At 42.7% G+C, this 21,752-nt stretch overlaps 1 protein-coding gene across 1 annotated transcript in view; it reads left to right on the top strand.

Moving 5' to 3' along the window:
• Positions 1 to 21,752, top strand: part of DPYS (dihydropyrimidinase) — a 67,205-nt gene that overhangs the window by 5,961 nt on the left and 39,492 nt on the right. The window contains exons 2-4 of the mRNA XM_063131032.1: positions 10,335 to 10,493; positions 14,521 to 14,700; positions 17,520 to 17,709. Of these exons, the coding sequence (XP_062987102.1) occupies positions 10,335 to 10,493; positions 14,521 to 14,700; positions 17,520 to 17,709 (529 nt within the window). The remainder of the gene's footprint in view (positions 1 to 10,334; positions 10,494 to 14,520; positions 14,701 to 17,519; positions 17,710 to 21,752) is intronic.

Here is a 21,752-nt window from a genome sequence, read left to right as displayed (position 1 = left end):
GTGTTGCCATGACACAAGCAATGTTCTCATTCTGAGGAAGAACCTCTCTGAGTGAGGCTTTGTTTATTACTGGAATATGGTCCCTGTGAGTTTCTCTGAAAGACAGTCAGGCCCTCAGGCTGAAAGAGATTTAACACCCCTGCAATGGAAGCTTGGCATCAGAGGGCATGGAGGGCAGGCCATGGGCCAATTCCAAAGAGTCAGAGATCCCCTTCTAATGGCTGCATGATGGACAGGAATTGAACAGCTGCAGCTTTAAACCACCTATTCAGTTTCTGTGTCCTCAGGCAGCTGTTAAGGGCATCAAGATGCTGTCAGGAAATAATCTCTACCTATAACATTGAAAGTATGTGTGTGGGTTTGTATGTCTGGAAATGTTTACCCACTTCCTGATGAGGTAGAAGCTTGAAATTTTCAATGCTGATAGGTCTTCGTGTACAAAGTAAAACAAACAAATCTTAAATCCATAATTTTTGCAGTTTAACCTTTTTATATATAATTTAAAACATAACTTAGGCTGACACAACTCCCAGCATATCTGCAGTTCCCAGCAACTGTAGGCATGTTGGAAAGTGTAGGCATAACAAAGATCTCAGGGGATCTCACGTGGCCATGTGGGCGATCTCGCAAGATCTCTGTAACGGCTACACTCTGTGTGTGTGTGTGTGTGTGTGTGTGTGTGTGTGTGAGAGAGAGAGAGAGAGAGAGAGAGAGAGAGAGAGAGAGAGAGAGAGAGAGAATCAAGAACTGAAATATTCAGTTCTGCTTTATGTAAGTTTTCATCCTTTACTTAAACAAGCTAAACTAAATTTCGTATATTGATTTTGTTGAAAATCTGCAAAAGATTTTGTACAATATTTAGGAAAATGGTATGAAGTAGACTTCTGTACAGGAGATCTACTTCAAATGCACATGGACAATCCAGTTCTCCCATCTCCATACCTTTTCCTCTGCATGATGGCATAAGCACATCCAAAAAGACCTGATGGATCAGACTTCTCCTAGGGCATGTCTACACCCGGCGATATCCCGGGGATTGTCCCCATCCACATGATGCACAGGGGATCCCGGGAGCAGGGAGGAATGATCCCTCCATTTCCCCGGGATATTGCCATACCCTTTTTTCTCAGTTTTTCTCATGATCTCAGGATCGTCCCAAGACCGCAGGAGGTGTGGGCGGCTGTCCTGGTTTTGTCCCGGCTCCACGCAAGTAAATACGAGGAACCAGGCATGGAGCTCTTCAAGTGCTCCAGGCCCATTGGGGGTGGGGAGGGAGCAGAGTCAGGGATTTTTAAAAAACAACAACGTACTTTTGCACTGGAGCATAGGTGCTCTCCAGGTCCTGTATTTTTTTTTTAAAAAATGGTGGGCACGACATCCTCCATCCTCCCTGGACATTGCGCACCACGTGTGAATGCAGGGGGTGATCTTGCGATCAGCATATCGCAAGATCCTCCCCCCTCCCTCTTGGATCGCCAGGAGGTGTAGACATGCCCCTAGTCTAACATCCAGTTTTTCACAGTAACAAACCAAATGTCTCCTGGAAGCCCAGAGCCATGTTGTGAAAGCAATAACCCTCTCCCATTGATTCTCCTCAGCGACTAGTATTTAGAGTTATACTGCTTCTGATCATGGCTACAAGCCATTGATAGACCACGGGATTACATCTAATCCCCCTTTAAGATTGTAAACAAGTAGCTGTCAACACATCATCCGGCAGTAGTTGGCACAATTGGCTGAGCAGTGCAAGCTGTCACTTGGGGCAGGAATGTTTTCTATGGAGGTGAAGGAACGTGCAACCTGAAATGTGCATCCCTGGGTAAAGTTCATTGAAGAGTTGAGGATTCTGGGGTGGAAAAGTAGGATTATTCATGATTGCAGGAGTTCCTGGAGTGCACCTCTTGGATCATGCTCTGCAGCAAAATGCCTCAGGCCAGCTCTGCAAGTCCCAGTATCCAAGGGTCGGGAACGTAATGGTAGTGGAAGATTAGCAAGGAAAAAGGTTCCCACTCATTTCCTTCCATGGGTCTGACCTAAGCAATGCACCGGCCCTCTGCTTGTGAAACAGTCTGATAATGAATTGCATAGGTGGATTACAGGGTGCTATATAGTCTTTGTTTTGCCACAAGAGCTTGAATTGCCTTTGCATGTCATTTAAGTCCAGGAGTTTCTTATCAGTGTCTCCCTAATGGGGTGTGGGCCATTAGCAGGTGCCCTTCCATACCTAGGACTAATCTACACCAAGCAGGATATTGCACTATGAAAGTGGTATATAAGAGGCAGGAGCCACACTACTGCTTTACAGTGGTATTGAAGTGCACTGACAACTGATGGGGCCCAATGACACACACCATATACCACTTTTATAGTGCTATATCCTACTCTCTGTGGCTCCTGCTTTTTATATACCACTTTCATACTGCTTCCATAGTGCAATATCATGCTTGGTGTAGATTAGGCCTTAGTCTTGCTGTTGTCCCTGGGGAAACGGCACAGTTAAGCAGAGCACTTGTTTTGCATGCAAAATGTGCTTTGTTCAATCTCTGGCATGTACAGGGCAGGATCTACACTGTTGCTTTAAAACAGTTTATAACAGTAGTGACAACTGTTGGGGCCTAGGACACACACCATATACAGTTTTCCAAATGTTTTCAAAGTGTCATATCCTGCTTAGTATAGCTCTGGCCCAGGTAGAGCTGGGAAAGACTTTTGTCTGAATCCAGGGTGGATAAAAATCAATGATTTTAAAAAAATAAATCAGTTCTTTTTTTAAATTTAAATCGGATTTTTTAAATTTAAATTGAATTTTTTAAATAAAGTTCTTTTTGAGGAAAAATCTATCTAAAGATAGTTTTCTGCTTAAGATACATTATAGTCCAAAGGTCATGAAATAAGAATTAGTTTTTAATTATGTAGCATGAGGCTGTTTAAATTTTTTGGTAAATGAATTCCATTAATCCATTCACAGTGTCATGCTCTTCTAGAGGTTTCTGTAAGATTATTTTTCTCCTTCCAATAAAGTACAGCAGAAAAGTTGTCCAAATATGAATGATTAACCATTAAACTGGAGATAGTACACCTCGCAATAATTTCATAATTATCTATCTATGATGTGTTTCTAATAGTCTAACCAAATCAGTGATTTTTGATATAACTGCAAAACTAATCTAAAAAGCTGCTATTCTAAAAATGAAACCTTCATCTGGTTGTAAATATTAAGATTATACCAGCAAGAATGAGTCTTTGGTAACTGAGTTGTGTAAAATATCGCGAGGAAGTGTGCACTTTTTGGGGGGGAGGGGGAGTCACATGATTAAATTGAGTCTTTCTGAGCAGTGATTTAAATCAAATCCACCCTGTCTGGAACCCTGAAGAACTTCTGCCAGTCGATGTAGATGATACTGAGCTAGATGGACCATAAGGAGCAAACATCTGTATGCTGGTGTGAAGAGGGCTGTTCCCTTCAGTATTACGATTGATCACAGAGGGCTGAGAGTAGACCCGCCATCACATGTTGGCTGAACAGGTCTAATATCTTCTTGAGCATTGGGAAATCATTCTTTGACATTTAGGTCATTCTGGGATAAGGTTACTAACCTTTATTTTAAGGGAACAGCCCATTTAAAAATAAATAGGATTTGACTCTCTTTTTTAAAAACCAACCAAAAAACACCCTACAACTAGCAAAGCTAGTAAAAGATTAGCCAGCTAACAATCCTATTCCAAGGTCAGCCAGTATTTGACAGAAGTTACACAAAGTATCAAGTCCGCTATCCATTGATTTGTGTTCATCTAAATTATATCTTTACACACTGTGCAATCATGTCATAATGTATTTCATAGTGTACAGTGTTGCAGTTTTAACCCCTAAAATCACACAATGATAATTATTAATCATATAACAATACACTGTGGAATATCTAATGGTGTGATTGCATTATACACAAATATATCATTTACATAAATGCAAATCAGTTCAAAGGTGCTGCAAAGCAATCAGGGTCAGTTGTTTCCTGGAACAATGGCATTTTCACTTTGAACTTCATAACTTGACCTGTGATTAAAGTGAAACCAAGAAAACCAAGATACAGTGCTGGCTCCAGGTATTTATTTATTTATTTATTTGTTGCATTTATATACTGCTCCCATAGCCAGGGCTCTCTGGGCGGTTTACAGAAATTCTAAAATTGAGATAAAAACAAGTATACAAAATTTAAAACTCTAAAACACAGAACATACACACATAAAGCATTAAAAACCGTTAAAAAAAACTAAACATGTGGGTGATTAAGATGTGCTGCCATATGCCTGGGCAAAGAGGAAAGTCTTAACCTGGCGCCGGAAAGATAGCGTTGGTGCCAGGCGAGCCTCATCAGGAAGATCATTCCATAGTCTGGGGGCCACCACCGAAAAGGCCCTATCCCTCGTTGCCACACTCCGAGCCTCTCTCGGAGTAGGCACCCAGAGGAGGACCTTAGATGTTGAACGTAGTGACCGGGTATATTCACGTCGGGAGAGGCGTTCCGTCAGGTATTGTGGTCCCAAGCCATGTAAGGCTTTATAGGTCAAAACCAGCACCTTGAATTGGGCTCGGAAACATACAGGCAGCCAGTGCAAGCGGACCAGAGCAGGTGTTATATGGTCAAACCTTCTGGTTCCCGAAATCAATCTGGCTGCTGCATTTTGCATAAGCTGCAGCTTCCGAACCGTCTTCAAAGGCAGCCCTATGTAGAGCGCATTGCAGTAATCTAACTTGGAGGTTACCAGAGCATGGACAACTGAAGCCAGGTTATCCTTGTCTAGATAGGGGCATAGCTGGGCCACCAACCGGAGTTTGTAGAAGGCACTCCGTGCCACTGAGGTCACCTGAGGCTCAAGTGACAATGATGAGTCTAAAAGAACCCCCAAGCTGCGAACCTGCTCCTTCAGGGTGAGTGCAATCCCATCCAGAACCGGTAGAACACCCCCCATCCTGTCAGCGGAATCACCTACTAACAGCATCTCAGTCTTGTCTGGAGTGAGTCTCAGTTTATTAGCCCTCATCCAGTCCATTGTCGCAGCCAGGCACCAGTTCAACACATCCACAGCCTCTCCTGCTGAAGATGAAAAGGAGAAATAGAGCTGCGTGTCGTCAGCATACTGATGACAGCACACTCCAAAGCTCTGGATGACCGCACCCAGCGGCTTCATGTAAATGTTAAACAACATGGGGGACAAAACCGGCCCCTGCGGGACCCCATACTTGAGAGTCCACGGGGCTGAGTAATGTTCCCCAAGCACCATCTTCTGTATCCGACCCGCCAAATAAGAGCGGAACCTCTGCAGAGCAGTACGTCCCACTCCCAGCTCAGCGAGTCGTCCCAGAAGGATACCATGGGCAATGGTATCGAAAACCACTGAGAGGTCAAGGAGAATCATCAGAGTCACACTCCCTCTCCTGTCTTTCTCCCGACATAGGTCATCATACAGGGCGACCAAGGTCTTTGGTCATGACACCCTCAATGGATGCCCTTCCTCTATGAGTCCACTTTCTCACCACATTGTCACCAACTGCTAGTGTTCTTCATCCTCTTTCTCATCATTGCTACCACTTGCCTGTTTGGCAAGCAGAGACCTGGTGAGTAAGTAGGCACTGGCATCTGCTCCTCCTTATCACTACTGCTGTTGTCTGGGCCAGTGTGAGAGGCATGTGAACAGGCAAATTGCCGTGAGGAAGAGGAATTCCACACGATCTTGTCAGAGGGGTTGTGCTGGGGTGTCCACCCTTGGCCAGGTGCCCCACCATGCCTACCTTTGATGCCAGAAATGCCAAGGTAGATTCCATTATAGCTTTGCCAATGAGTTTACCCTTCTGCTCACCCCACTTCTCCAAGTGGTTAGAAGTTCCAAGGACAGAAAGCTTACCCAGATTTGGTTTCCTTTGGAAGGATGTCATTTGAGTCTTATGTATGTGTTTTTGTTTACAAATATGTAGATTGATCATAATTGGAGGTGCAGCTTAAGGACTCCAAAAGACAGTACCAGAGATACTCCCTGCCCCACCCCAATGTTGTTAGCTTGCAAAGTCCAAAGTCCAATCTCTCTGACTCTAACTGAAATGCCAGTCTATTCTGGTTACACCCAGACACCTAGATTACACCATCCTTAGTTGGGGTGGGGAGAGGTATTCCTCTTTCAGGTAAAACAGCAATCACTCGAAGTACATCTGGCTCCAGTAACCCTCTCCTCTCCAGATTTCTAATCTTACAACATTACCATATCACTACATTTTTGTGTAGCTAATTGCTAAAAATTCTACCTTAGTAGGCACTGGTGTCTTCAAGACGCTAGCGTAAATTAATATTAGTGGCTTTTTATAACTGGTGGCTACTGGATACGACATCTGTCTGGCTTTGAAATCAGCGGCCTAAGCATGCCTAACTCTGCACTGGATTATGCATAGCTTGCTGATCAAGGAGCAAAGGTCTTGCAAAAAAAGCTCTGCTTTGAAACTGTTCAAATTTAGAAAAAGTTTGTTACAATAAGTTTGCAAATAGGTTAGCTTTCATCCAGCAGATGAGGTTTTGCAAGAGGGATTTTTATCAGTTTATGGAGGAACCAAGGTCTAGTGTTCTCTGTGTTGATCTATTAATTTCAGTTCATGAAAAGGTTATTTGAAGAGTCAATAATATTATTTACAGCTGTAAAAAGAAGAAATAAGGTCTACTAATCTGGTAAAATCAGTTTAGTAGTCTTTAAAATAGCTAATTTTCTGCTCAAAGTGGTAGATCAGTAATTCTTGGCCATTTCTCCATGAGTGTTGACCATGCAATACCAAGCGTAATATGATGTAAAGTGTCACCCTAGGAAATCATTAAAAAGTCAGAGTTAATCACTAGGGAGGATCAGAGAGGTCAACTTCATATCATACCTATTGCAGCAGTGAATTTAAAGTTTGCTTTTAGTCTAATAATTAAAAGTGTGGTCTATCTCTGTTCCCAGATATTTTTTAAAATAAGATGTGGTGGGGCATAAGGGCAGGAAAAGGGTAGATATCCCCTTGCATGTTTCCTTTAAAATGCTTACAAACCATTTTTGTATTTGATTGCGTGACATCAAAAGACTGGATTTTGGTAAGTAAAATCTCACTGTAAAGCAAAAGCAAATCAGTATGAAAAGGTGCATCAAGACTGATAAACATGGCCCACAAAGCTATGCTGACTAAACATCCAGCAGCCCTTGGACTATGCTCATTTAAGAATATTACTTTGAATCCACAAAGTATTGCAGAAAAATTGCAACTGCCCCCCCCCAAAAAAAGGTGGGGAGGACTAGCAAGAACAGTACTAGGAAAGAGCAACCTCATCCCTAAACTACTGCTTACACTCTTTACTCCAAACTGGGAGCAAAGGAGGACCAATAGACAGATCTGTATTTTTTGGCTGCCCCACCTGTCATGCTTTCGCTCCTATTCCTAACTGAAAGGCTGGATAGGGAATGTGGGCTGTTGGGCATTGCTTCCCCCTACATGGGAGTCGTAGGATTTTTTCTATCTAAATGTGCATAGGATTGCACCGTTAACAGTTTTATTACTGATGAAGGCAGCAGCTGAAATGCTTAAAAAGATAGTTTTAAATGTGTCAGTCTCTGTCTTATCAGTATCTGGATTTCAGTTTTTTGGGTTTCTTCATTTTCACCTCTTTCCTTTTAGGATTTTATCTAGTTTGATCAGAATTCAGTGGTTACTCAGACTGTTTCTACACCTACCTCCCCCCACCCCCCCGGATCATCCCTGTGCATCCAAATGACACACGGGATCCCGGGAGCAGGCAGGGACGATCCCTCCGTTTCCCTGGGATAATCCTTAGGTATAGAAAGGGCCTCAGCATCAACACAGTGGCTTTTCACTAAAGGATATGGACCATTAAGAAACCAACAGACCATTTCATTAGTGTGCATTGCTCTGCACTCATTAACACTGAGCCTCATCTGCAATTGCATCTCATTTGCTTTGCCCCTGACTTTTCTTCATCCCTTAACATGCTTTCTAGCCTTCCTTATCATGCAGTCTAGCTTTCCCTGCCCTCAGTAATTTTCAGGTCACCTGCAGGTTACACTGCCTCCGCTCTTTAGTTTACACTGTTATCCTGCCTTGGGAGAAATATATTTCAAGTCATTTCAAATGGATCCCTCAGCATCGCGTGGGGCTTTGGATTCTATTGCAAAGCTCTTCTGTATTGCAGGTGCCATATTTCAAAGTCATCACTTCCACCTCCATTGTTGTTCTGCTGATATACAGATTTATTTTTCCAGCTCAGCAAGCACTGGGGGAAATGGTTCTTGCTTTAATTGTGTGCCTAAGGTGCTTCTGGCTCCCTTCTTCCCATTCTGAAAGACCATCTGGTTGGTGAGGCTCAGCAATCCATAAATGCTGCAGACTTTCCCAATCCAGATATTTGGTGCAGCACAGAGCCTCTAACCTGTGTGCACTCATATATACACCTAGAGATCTTCCTGGTTTCATCGCGAAGGAGGCTTAGACTAGCAGTAGAGCATGAGCTTGGCTTGCAGAAGGTCCCAGGTTCTATCCCTGGCATCTCCAGGGATCGAATCTGGAAGGATTGAACTCCTGCCTGAAACTCTGGAGAGCCATTGCCAGATAGGCCTTAGCTAGACCTACCGGTTAGCCCACAATGGAGGAGGGAAGATCTCGTGATGTGTTTATCACGAGATCCCTCCTCTGTTTACACGCGATGCACGATGACATCAGAAGCAGAGGTGTTGCACTTGACATTTCCTTATTATTATTAAAGGGGCAGCAGTGCCTTTAAAATACAAAGGATCTTTTGGGAATCTTACTGTAACTGTAGGAGCTACTGACATGGGCCTAGGAAGGAATCAAATTTTGTAGAGACTGAGCACTAAGAAGCAAATTAATGTGTGCTCTGCCCTCTGGGGATTCCGGGATCTGTATTGATCCTGCTGTGCATCTAGTATTGTGTGTGGTTTTCATGCTGTCGCTTCCCAATCAATGCAGTTGCAAACAAATCGATTTTACAGTACAGAGCTGTGCCCGAGACCGCAGAAAAAACGGGGCTAAAGGGGAGGGAGAGATCCCGGGGCAAGGGTGGAATCATCCCTCCCTGATCCCAGCATCCTCTGTGCATCATGTGGACACACAGGGACGTTCCCGGGGATCACCCCTGGATTTTGCCCCACCTAGCTATGGCCTTAGTCTTAACAACACTGGGCTAGATAGACCAAGGGTATGGCAGCTTCCTATGTTTAATATTGTTTCATGCACAGGACGCCTTTGGAAGGTACTTCAGCTGAGCAGGCACTTATTCCAGTTTGCTGCCACTAAGGCGATGTCTGTACTGTAAAATCGATTTGTTTGCAGCTGCATTGATTGGGAAGTGACAGCATGAAAACCACACACAATACTAGTTGCACAGCAGGATCAATACAGATCCCGGAATCCCCAGAGGGCAGAGCACACATTAATTTGCTTCTCAGTGCTCAGTCTCTACAAAATTTGATCCCTAGGCCCATGTCAGTAGCTCCTACAGTTACAGTAACATTCCCAAAAGATCCTTTGTATTTTAAAGGCCTGGAGAGCTTATTTCTTGCCTCTCTGAAAAGAATATTTCTTGCCTCTCTGAAAAGAAACACTTAGCCAGTCTCAGAGCTTTCAGTAATCAGTGAGCCCACGTTTGAAAGCTAAAATAAGAGAATTATTCTTTACCACCCCCTACACTAATTTGAGATAGTCATTACTCTATCTTATTTATCATAATGGATGCAGTTGGAGCAGTTATGCTTGGAGTTGTTACATAATGCATAAAATACAGTCCATGAAAAGGAAGGTAGCCATGTTGGCCAAAAGAAAAAGATCCAAAGAAAATTCTCAACGTTCACAAAACCACTATAATGCCTTTATTCAGCCAACTCAGAGATTGCAAAATACTGTGCAGGCTTTCTTCATCAGACAAGTTGGTAAAATTGCACACACAAAAAGGAGTGGGGGGAGAAAATATAGCTGATGTTCAAGGCATGGAGTCTACATTTGCTATTTGCTTTATTTTACTACCTTGCCTGATCATAACTTGAAAGCTTGTGCAGTATTTGAATTGGCCTAATAAAGGTATTATGGTGATACGGATTTTGGATTTTTTTTCTTTTTGGAAAAAAATAAAAACAATCTCATAGTGTAAAATATTGTGAACAGAACTCAGAAATAAGAATAAATATTATTTTGTATTTGGACCTTTGATATATAATAAAAGCCTGTAAGGTACATTGGAGATCCTCGGAATCTTTCTTTCATAGCTAAATGATTATTTCTTTTCTTTTAGGCTGCCATAGCAGGAGGCACTACAATGATAATTGACTTTGCAATCCCTCAGAAAGGATGTTCTCTTCTTGAAGCCTATGAGACATGGAGAAGCTGGGCAGATCCCAAAGTCTGCTGTGATTATGCTTTGCATGTGGCAGTCACATGGTGGAGTGACAAGGTATTGTAAACTGAATGCCACTAGCACATTTGCTCCTTCAAGAGTGTCCAACGTGCAGTAAGCACGGTGTGTGGAGTTTCCAGACAGGAGTAGCGTGGACCATGGGTCTGGCGGTGGCATAGCCAAACCTGCAGTGTAGAAGTAAAGCCCTCCAAGGGTGCACTAGAATAGCCAGAGGCCCAATCCATTTTAATTAATATTATTTAAATTGTATTTAATACAATTAAACAATACTGCAGTAGCTAATAATTTTCATAATAAAAAAGAACACAGACAATTCCAAAAATTAGTAACCTGGTAAAATAACACTCATATCCTCTACCATCATTATTTCATGTCATGACATGTTATTCTTTGTTACAACATTTGAAATAAATATCTTCTATCTCCTGATGACTGTCCAGTGGTGAGTGGTGCCTGGGCTCACCTGGATGCAGCCAACACTTGCTTTTATTAGCAGGGACGCTAATGTCATCTACCCGCTCTGTTCAGAGCCCCTGTTCCTTCTGAGCTTAATTGCAATCGTTGCATCAGCTAGTGGGGGAAATAGATTTCCTCAACAACAATGTATTGTTATGAGCTGTCTCTGATGTAACGCAAAGTATTTTGGGATGGTCTTGAATGGGCAATGAAGAGCTTCTCTAAACGAGCGATTTATAGCACACTCATGATTAGCCACTCATGGAAGTTTGCAGGTTCATTTCATGACGTCATCAACATCCAGGGCCCCTCCCATGCTATCCCCTAGAACTATTTCCCATTGCCACAGAAATTAGGACCTGAAATAATGGGTATAAGTTACAGCTACCTAGACTTTGATTAAACATAAGGAAAAACATCCTGGCAGTAAGCTCTGTACACCAGTGGACCAGTCTACCTATGGTGGTTGTGGGTTCTCCAACTCTAGAGGCTTTAAGAAGAGGCTGGACAGCCACCTCTCATGGATAGTTTAATTGGTTTTCCTGCACAATGTAGAGAATTGGACTAGATGATCCTTGTGATCCATTCCACCTCCACAATTCTATGATATCTGGTGTATTTGTGGGTTTGTCCATACTCCAGGAAATAAAGCCAGACTGCTCACTTGAGGGAATGGTATTAAAGGCAAAACTGAAGTACTTTGGCCACATAACGAGAAGACAGGATACCCTGGAGAAGAGGCTGATGCTAGGGAAAGTGGAAGGCAAAAGGAAGAGGGGCCGACCAAGGGCAAGATGGATGGATGATATTCTGGAGGTGACAGACTTGACCTTGGGGGAGCTGGGGGTGGCGACAGCCGACAGAAAGCTCTGGCGAGGGCTGGTCCATGAAGTCACGAAGAGTTGGAAACGACTGAACGAATAAACAACAACAAATGTGGGAATATCTGGGAAACTACCATCTTCCACTGTGTAATCTCAGTGTTGTGCTGTAATTACGCCACGCGATGGCGCTGTCACAGTGAAGTCAACTCAGTTTCAAAACACATGGCCGTCTGTGTAATGCTACCAATCACGTCCAAGAAGGAAAGCGATTAGCTGCCTGCAATTTTGGACTGCCATGATGAGCAACTTCACTTTGAAGTGTATCATTACACCACTGGGAATGTCTTGGGAAGTTCTGCTAGGGCGTTACTAGACGAGGCCTTAGCGCGCCTTCTGACCCGGTTTCCCTGCTGTGCGTCCAGATGACACACAGGGGAATCCGGCGGCAGGCCGCGCTGAGGCCTCCTCCAACGCGCCATAAGCGAATGGCGCCTCAGCCTCAGGCCGGAGCTGGGGAACGTCTAGGGACTTCCGCGGCTTTTTACGGCTCCTCGCTTACTCGCGAGGAGCCGCGAAAAGCCGCGGACCTGCCTGGCACAGCGCTCATACGAGCGCTGTGCCCATCGGCCCGGGGGGGGGGAAGAGAGGGGAGGGCGAAGGATGGCAGGGTGGGTGGCAAGGGGGCAGGGCGGGTGCGATCACGCCGCGCGCCGCCTGAGCAAGCAGCCGAGCGGTGCTTGGCCGGGCAATGCCGCCCCATGCCAGGCATTGCCCGGGCAAGCGCCGCTCGGCTGCTTGCTCGGGCGGCGCGTGGCGCGATCGCACCCGCCCTGCCCCCTTGCCACCCACCCTGCCATCCTTCGCCCCCCCCCGTACAACCCCCCCCCCAAAAAAAAACCACCGTCTCCGGTGTCTTCGGGCCACACCCGGCCCCTTTAAGCAAAAAAAAAAAAAAAAAAAATGGCGGACGCCGCAGGGACGCGACGTCCCTGCGCGTCCGACGTGTGGAAGCCTGGGGGAGCCACGCCAACGGTAGCGCGCCTTGGCCCCGCCTCCTAGCAAGGCCCCTAGTCTGCCAATCAACTAAAAATCTCTGTATAGTACATAGAAAGCATGACATATAATTATTCGGCTAATCAGGCAGAAGAATTCAGGGCAAAAGAAATTTAGAAGAATTACACTGAATGAAAATATTTACAGCAAATTATTGTTTCAGAAAAAAGTCATAATTATTTCGTTTTTGGCTCTGTTTGTTTACCAGCATAGGATAATGTTTTCACTAACTCATATTTTATTTATTTATTTATTTATTACATTTTTATACCACCCAATAGCTGAAGCTCTCTGGGCGGTTCACAAAAATTATAAAATAATTATAAATTATAAAATAAAATAGCAGTGGTTTTCAAACTTTCTACTTTTAGCAAAAGCCTTTCCGTGTCAATTTGTTTATTGAGAAACCCCAGTACATTGTAGAGGATTTTGGGAAATGTTCTAAGTCACACATGCTCCAATGATGTTAAGGGGCGAGGGGGCACATTGGCCAGGCTAATTGGGCTCTACGGTAACGATGGGTGGATGATTCTGTTTCTAGTTTGTGTCACTTTTGCATCACATTCATTTGTAAGTCCGTTCTGTCTCGTTTCTGTACTAATCTGTGATTTTAAAAAATCTCCAAAATGTGCCTTAGTTTTAAATATATATTTTCACAAAGTGCATATTTTTCTACGCATTCTACCCTTACAGCATTTTTGCATGCATTTCCCCCTCAAATACGCATTTTTATATCCATCTTAACCTAGAATATGCATTTTGTACATATTTTGGTGCGTTTTTGAAATGAGTGTCTTGCAACTTTTGGAGAAGTGCAAAAAGTGAAGCTGCTCTCTGATCTGGGCATTTGTGCAGGAAGTGCAAAGCACACGAGTTTACTTTAAAATGTGGATCAAATGAAATCCTTCAAAATCCCTAGCTACAGTTTGAGCTGAGATTATGATCTAGAACAGTGGTCTTCAAATGGTCCAGACTCGAGACCCACCTCAGACTTCCGACTTGAAACCTATTCCTGCATTGAGCTGGGGTTTGGACTCAATGGCCTTATAGGCCCCTTCCAGCTCTATTATTGTATGATTCTATGTGACCCACTTTCACAATTTTACAATTGCCTAACATGGCAACAACAGCTTTGCCATGACTCAGCGCAGCCCACCAGTTGAAGACCACTGATCTAGGACACACCAACTCTATCCTGCGAGTGTGCATTGCAAGCCAAGTCTAGTAGTGGTAGCAACTTGTCTTTCAGGGAAACTTTCCTGCCATTACTGATCTTCATGTTTGGAAACCCCTGATAGATTTGCAAGGAATTTTAGGGTTCTCTGAAACACACTTTGGAAAAACTTTATCATTGTATGCAAATGCTTAATAATTACCTTGGTAATCCTAGAGCAGATTTTCCTTCTACAAAAAAAATATGTTGTGGACATTAAAATCTCTTATCAAGATATATCTAACCAAATAGATTTAAATGTATTAGTAGCCAGAACAGGATTAGATAATCTGTGTGTGTTTGCTTGTTTGTTTTTAACAACATGTTGTTGCTATGAGGATCTGGAAAATTTTGACTGAGCAGATCTGGTTATATGAATCATGGTGATATAGGAACAATTGTCATCTTTAAATATATATCAAGATATGTTGCATTTCTTTTAATTTTCAGCGCTAAGCAGAGAATCAAGGGAGGATTTGAGTGTTGCAGGCATTTAATATTTTTGTTGCTTTTTTAGGTCAAAGAAGACATGAAAATCCTTGCTCAGGAAAAAGGGGTCAATTCCTTTAAGATGTTTATGGCATATAAAGATGTCTATATGGTTGGAGATCTTGAATTACACTCAGCATTTTCTCAATGCAAACACATTGGTGCAATTGCTCAAGTCCATGCAGAGAATGGAGATTTGATTGCAGAGGTAATTTTCTGATTTCAAGGTGACATGTACACCCCAAATCGATTGCAATGATACCTGTTATTTTATTTACTTTTTAGAAAGAAGAACCCTGTTTTGAAGTTAACCACCTCATTTAGAGCAAATGTATGGAGGAGGGGGTGGAGACTGGCACTTCAGCTCCGCCCATAATGTCACCACTGCTGCCTACTTGCTCCGCTCCACCCTACCTTTACATAGGAAGCCTACACACTTAAAATATTTATTTATAACATTTCTCACTGAGTGGTTCACAACAATTAAAACCATAAAATAAAAGTAAAACCTTAGCAGTGATGCAAAGATTTAAAACAATAGAAACTGAAAGGCTGAAATGCCTAGGGAAATAAGGTCTTCACCTGGCACTGGATTGATTGATTGATTGATTACATTTATACCCAGCCTTTTTTCCTCCAAGGAACTCAAGGCGGCATACATATTCCTCCTCCTCTCCATTTCTATCCTCACAACAACCACCCTGTGTGGTGGGTTGGGTTGAAAGTTTGTGACTGGCCCAAAGTCACCCAGTGAGCTTCCATGGCCAAGTGGGGATTAGAACCCAGATCTCCCAACTCCCAGTCTAACACTCTAGCCACTACACCATGCTGCCACAATGTAGATGCCAGGAATGCTCTCCGAGAAGCTCATTCCACAACTGGGGTGTCACAGCAGAAAAATCCCCTCTACTTAGTAGCAGCCCACCTCACTTCCTTTGGCAGGGCTCCCAGAGGAGGACCTCTGAGGATGATGTTATTGCTCCTCCATCTTGCTCCTCATCCATGCGATTAGGAACCTTATGTGACTTGCATACAACTAAATGTGTGTAGATTCCCCTTCAGACTTTTGGTGGATGTGCAGTTGGAAGGGGAGTAGCTAGGGAAAGATGGCTACATAGGACCAGCATAAGAGGCCCTACTCCCACTTCCATATGTTAGGCCTACATCTTTGGGATTTCTCCTGTATAGAGCTTATATTAATAACCCAGTTGGCTGGCTCAGATATTGCTGGTATTTATACACCACTGAATATAATAAAATCTCTCAGCACTTCACAGTATTAAAATACAATGTTAAAATATAACATTAAAATACAGCATTAAAAACACTTCCAACTACAATAAAAAAATCAAGAAGCAGTAAAATGGAGTGGCATGATTAATTTACTTAAGGCCTAGGAAAAGCCTGGGTGAACATGTGTCTTCAGAAGGCCTTTAAAAGATGTCACGTTTTCTTCCTCCTGAACTACATGAGGGAGAATTTTCCAGAAGGTGGGTCCCGCTACAAAGAAGGACTGCCATCTGGTACTTCATGGCGACATTACCCTTCGCCTCCAGAAGTCTAAGAAAGGCCCTGATTTGGATAAAAGTAGAAGGAGTTGGTCTTGTGGTTTCCATTAAATGACCCCTTGCATTTCCCCCCATAATTTGAGCATTTTCCCCCATGCCATGGTCCCAATCCAATTTACCCGCCCCCAGCAAGTGTCTCATCCTGCTATGTGCTGCACAGGTGGTGTATGAATCCACCATTAGCACAAATAATTACTGTTCTTCATTAGCACATGTCCTGATTTTTTGCAACACTGCTCCCTAAATGGGTTAATTTGCACTCCCTTACCCCACACACACACACACACACACACACGTCATCTAAGTACAGAACAATGTCAGTTGTGCCCTTGCTCTAAACAACCACATGCAACCGTTGGTTACTATCAAATCAGTGTTGACAGTACTGAGCTAGATGGACCAAGGGTCTGACGCAGTATAAGGCAGCTTCATATGTTCCTATGTACAATTAATGTTCATCATATGGTTTGCTCTTGATTACAGGATTCTTCTTTCAGAAATACCAGAGCAGGTCCACTAAGCTGGACTCTAGCATGAGGGATAGAGAGGATTTAGCACTTTAATCCTCAATACAGTCCAGATTGGTAGGTCCACACATGCAATTTGCATGGTGGGGGTGGCAAGGGGATGACTCCCATTGAAGCAAATAGAGACTTATTTCCCCATAGAAATTGCAGGTGGCCCAGTCTGGATCAGGAGTACCACAGCACTTCGGACAGTATGATCAACATCTGAGGCTCTCCTCTGAGAGTCACCTCCAAGGGACTTTTGGTGGTGGCCCCCCAATTATGGAATAAGCTCCCCAGTGAGGCCCGCTTGGAACTGACACTGTCATATTTTTGGCACCAGATTAAGACTACTCTCTGCTTCCAGGCATTTAATGGAATATGATGAGTATTTAATAATCAACCTGTTTTGAACAGGTCTATTATTTAAAAAAATGTTTACTGAAATTGTTTTTAGCTGTTTAGTGTTGTTCTTTTAATTAAAAAAGTTATATGTTTTTAGCTTAATGTTGTATTTTGTAATGTACTTTTTATGAATTGTTGTGACCAACCCAGAGAGCTTCTGATATGCAGTACTATAGAAATGAATTATTATTGTTAACAGGGAGGAAAGGCCTAACAGCCCTCTACTCCCTACATTATGGGGCCGTGCTGCCTACTTCTGAAAGAAAAATCCTGCACTTGGGGGCAGACCACATGATTAATCTCACATGTACTTGATCTAAGTATAGAAGTATAGTGAAATTGCTGGATTCTAAACATCACAATTCTATTAATTTCCTTGCTATGATATAATGAGATTTGTTCCAAATTCCACAGCAAGAAAATTAGTTGTATTGCAATGTTTGGAGCCAATATTTCTAATTATTTTGTTAGCTGGACCAAGTTGCTGAGAAGTCATTAACACTGCTATTGGTGACATTGGCATGTGTCTCACTTTGACTGGCCTGCAGGGTGCAAAGAAGATGTTAGCCATGGGAATAACTGGTCCAGAGGGACATGAATTATCTCGCCCTGAAGAAGTGGAAGCGGAAGCTACCCTGAGAGCCATCACCATAGCAAACTCAGTGAACTGCCCACTTTATGTAGTTCATGTGATGAGCAAGTCTGCAGCCAAGGTGATAGCGGATGCACGGAGAGAAGGTACGTTACTTGTTGAAAATGCCTGAAGGTTCTAACAAGGCGCTCTGGAATTGGGATTCCCTGATCTCAGGGTTTGACCCTTCTTCCCTGGGTGTTAGGTGGAAGCAGCTCGACCCCAAGGGGAAAAGCAAAATAATTAGTCTGGCTTTCCTGTTAAGAATCATAGGAGGGCAAGGAAACCCTTCTGTTGCACCCAGGAATCAACATTTTGCTTTCCAAGTGTAGGAATGTCTGGTGTTATTTGATATGCAGGCTTTGCATGACATACTCAGGGGAGCAGTTCCACATGGCGAGAGCACCAGCAAGGGAAAATGGGTGGAGTAGTTTTAAGCAAACAGGAGAACTTCAGTCAGCAGAGTGACTGATGTAAAACCCATCTTACTTTTTTTTAGTAACAACTAGGGACTTGCCTTATTCCAGGTAAGACCGTTTGTCTGTCTAGCCTATTATTATATACTTTGACTGGGAGTGACTCTCTGAGATTTTGGGTGCAGGTCTATCACCTGCTACCTGGTGTGCCTCCAGACAAGGCTTTTATCGCTCCATCTTCCTGCGTCATTCATGGAATTTCAGTGGGAGTCCCAGATGCTGTCTTCTTCCTTTCCTAAACCTCCCATGTTTTCTCACTGCTCCGTCTATCTTTTTTCTAACTGTGGGAAAGTCTGTTTTAAAGAAGACTGAATAGCTACACAATGTCTTCTGGCTGTTAGTGCTAGGACTAGGGATGATGGAGAAAGCTGCAACACATTGAAATGAGTTTGCAGCGGACTGGATTTTTCCAAGTCATGTTGATTCTGCAGACCAGTTTTTTACTTTGCGGGTGGGAGGATTGCGCAAATGTGTAGTTACTCGTGTGCATTTGCAAACAGGCATGAAATCCTCATAAGATACCTAGGAATCCATGAAACACAGAAAGAGTAGGTTTAACAAAACCCATGTATCTCTAACTGGGACCCCTTCATCTAGAAGCACCTCATATCATTTAATATTTTAATTATTTTTTAATTATAAAATTTAAACAAAAGAAAAGAAAAGAAAAATGCCATTTTAATGGATGAAGCCAGGACTGAAGCTGGTTCTCCATGCAAAGCTTGTGCTCTGCCCCTGAGTTATTGTCTTTTGCCATAATTATTCTTTTTACCAGAATCTTTACTTTGAATTAATACCAAAACCTCAACATGATAACAATTATGCTCTGCCTGGAATGTGGGGCTTATAGCCTTTATTCAAAGTTATCCTTTTTGCTGCACTTTTATTCTTAGCCTAAGGCATATTTCTCCTGAAATTTCAGAATGCAGTGTGTGGCCAACAGTTACTCCGCTAACAGCTATAAAATCTGTGTTAAAGAGTTTAGATTATTATTATTTTTAATAAAAAAAATGCTTTGAAGTTTTCTGAAAACTGCAATTCCAGAGATTGAAATCAGCCCCTATCAGCCCCTGTTATGTCACCAGCATTCAGCTCTTCACACTACTGTTGAAAAACAGTCTTCAGGTATTTTGCTGCAAGATGCAGCAGTAGTCTGACATTTGCGGTAGCATATTGCATGCAAATATACACAAGAGCACAGCCTGTTTATGTGGAGTAATAATTAAGAATAAACATGAGAATCACCAACAACTTCGGCCTGTTTCCACATACTTAAAGCAATTATTCTGGGGCAAATGGGCACCTCCCTTAACTTAAATTCAAGCACTGCCCCAACTTTGTCTGTTTGGTATCTCTTTAGGGACCTGATTTAAGTGCCCTAAGATGCTCTTCCAGATGAGTTTTTTATTGCACCATCACCCTGCCTCACTGATGGAGTTTTACAGGGGTCCAGACGACAACAACTTATGCTTGTAGCCTCTAGCGTTTTCCCACTGCTGCTTTCATGTGTGTTTTTTACCATGGAAAATCTGTTAAGGAGCAAAAGATTACCTGCACAATGCCTTCTGAGTAGTAGCGCTAGCAATTCACAGTATGGAAACACTTGAGGATTTCTCCCATCTACAGAAGAATTCAGCCAGCATGTAAAAAGTCGAGCAAGAGCAAAAATTCCTGATTCTCATAATTAATGAGTATCTATGCAAACATGAGACCAGGGCCTCGCCTAGACCTACCGGTCTAGCGCGACAGAGGGGTGAAGATCTCAATATTTTTATTGCGAGATCTCCCCTTCTGTTTACATGTGGCATGCAATGGCCTCAGAGGGAGAGGACGTTGTGCCCACCATTTCGTGTTTTTTTAAAAGAGGAAGCAGTGCACAAGTGCTCATGTGCAGAAGGTAAGTTTTTTAAAATATATATATTTTCCCGCTCCCCCCACCCCACCCCAAATGGGCGCAAAGCTCCTGAGGAGCTCTGCGCCCCGTGCATAGGTCCAGGCTCCTCGCAAGTAACCGTGAGGATCCGGGACAAACCGTGATGGTGGGCCACACTTTCCGCGGTCTCAGGGTCATCCCGAGACTGCGGAAAAAGCAGGCCTAAAATGTAGGGCCATATCCTGGGGCAAGGGAGGGATGATCCCTCCCTGATCCCAGGATCCCCCGGGATAAAGCCCCATCTAGCTGTGGCCTTCGATTGAAATCTGAGAGTTAAGAGAAACTCTTCATTTTCTATACCATGTTACATTGGTTTTGCCCACAAGATGTCACTGTTGACAATATTGTGGATCCCATTTTTCTATATGCTGTTCTTCGCCTTTGTAAAATCACTGAATCAAGTGGTTTCAGAATTAAGTGTAAGAAACTGCAAAATCAGCCAAAATATGTAGGTCAAAGCAAAATAAATAAATAAATCTCAAGGCAGTCTTAAAGTTTCAGAACAGGAAGGGGTAGAATGTTTGCATGGTATCAGGTAGTCTCAGTTCTGCAGTGATACGTTCTGTACAGAACCCTCCTGCTAAAATTACTGTTATATATCCTTTTTCACATGACATATATGTGTTAAAATGCATGCATTATCATGCTTCCTAGGCCTATTGCCCTCCTGATGTGTTGGACTGCAAGTCCCATCATTCCCAACAAGCTGGACAATTGGCGTGATCAGAGTTTTGGAACGCTCTTCCAGAACACTTGAGAACTACAAACTCAATCACAGCTTTTAAAACTCAGCTAAAAACTTTTCTTTTCCCTATAGCTTTTAAATATTGAGTTTGTTCTGACCCTATACTGTCAGCTTCACCCTACCCGGTGCCTGTTTACACTTTCCTGTGCCTGTTTGCATTCTCTTTCCCTCCTTATTGTTTACTACAACTTTATTAGATTGTAAGCCTATGCGGCAGGGTCTTGCTATTTACTGTGTAATCTGTACAACACCATGTACATTGATGGTGCTATATAAATAAAATAATAATAATAATAATAATAATAATAATAATAATAATAATAATAATAATAATAGGAGTTTTAGTCCAGCACATCTGGAGGGAAGGAGGATAGGGGTATATGCTATAAATGGTGAAAAAGCAAGCCAAAAAAGCAACCCCTGCTTTTCCAACACAATGCATGTAGAAGTTGGGAGGCGTTGACCCAGTTCAGACAACACGCTAAACCATGCTGCTTAACCACAAAATGGTTAATGGAATGCAATTCCGTTAACCATTTTGTGGTTAAGCAGCATGGTTTAGCGTGTTGTCTGAACAGGGCCAATGACATCTAGGGTGCAAGTCTTTGCACCTGCTGTTAAATCTGCAGGTGTTTAGGAAGGATAAAGGTGTAAAAAACATAAAGGGCTGCCATCTGATCAAAGAACCCTAGCAGATGAATGTTAAATTGTTGATGAATTTCAAATTAATTTTGATATTTACATATATAGTTTAATTTTACAAATGTTGATGTCATGTATACTGTTAGCTCTGATGAGTCTGATTATTACTTTAGCAGGACAGAAATAAATGAATTTGGGATTTTCAGACCCAAAGACTGCATATTTGTAAACTGCAGTATGCAACACAGTTTCAAATGTTGGTGCAGTAAGAGCTAGTTTTATGTATTTTATATTTTCTGTTGTTCCCCGCCTCGATCAAAATGGAGAGGCGGGTAAGAAATAAATGTATTATTA

This window comes from Elgaria multicarinata, chromosome 7 (assembly GCF_023053635.1).
Source record: "Elgaria multicarinata webbii isolate HBS135686 ecotype San Diego chromosome 7, rElgMul1.1.pri, whole genome shotgun sequence".
Taxonomy (NCBI): Eukaryota; Metazoa; Chordata; class Lepidosauria; order Squamata; family Anguidae; genus Elgaria; species Elgaria multicarinata.
Note: the sequence above shows the minus strand (reverse complement) of the source record. Positions and strands in the feature narration are given on the sequence as shown.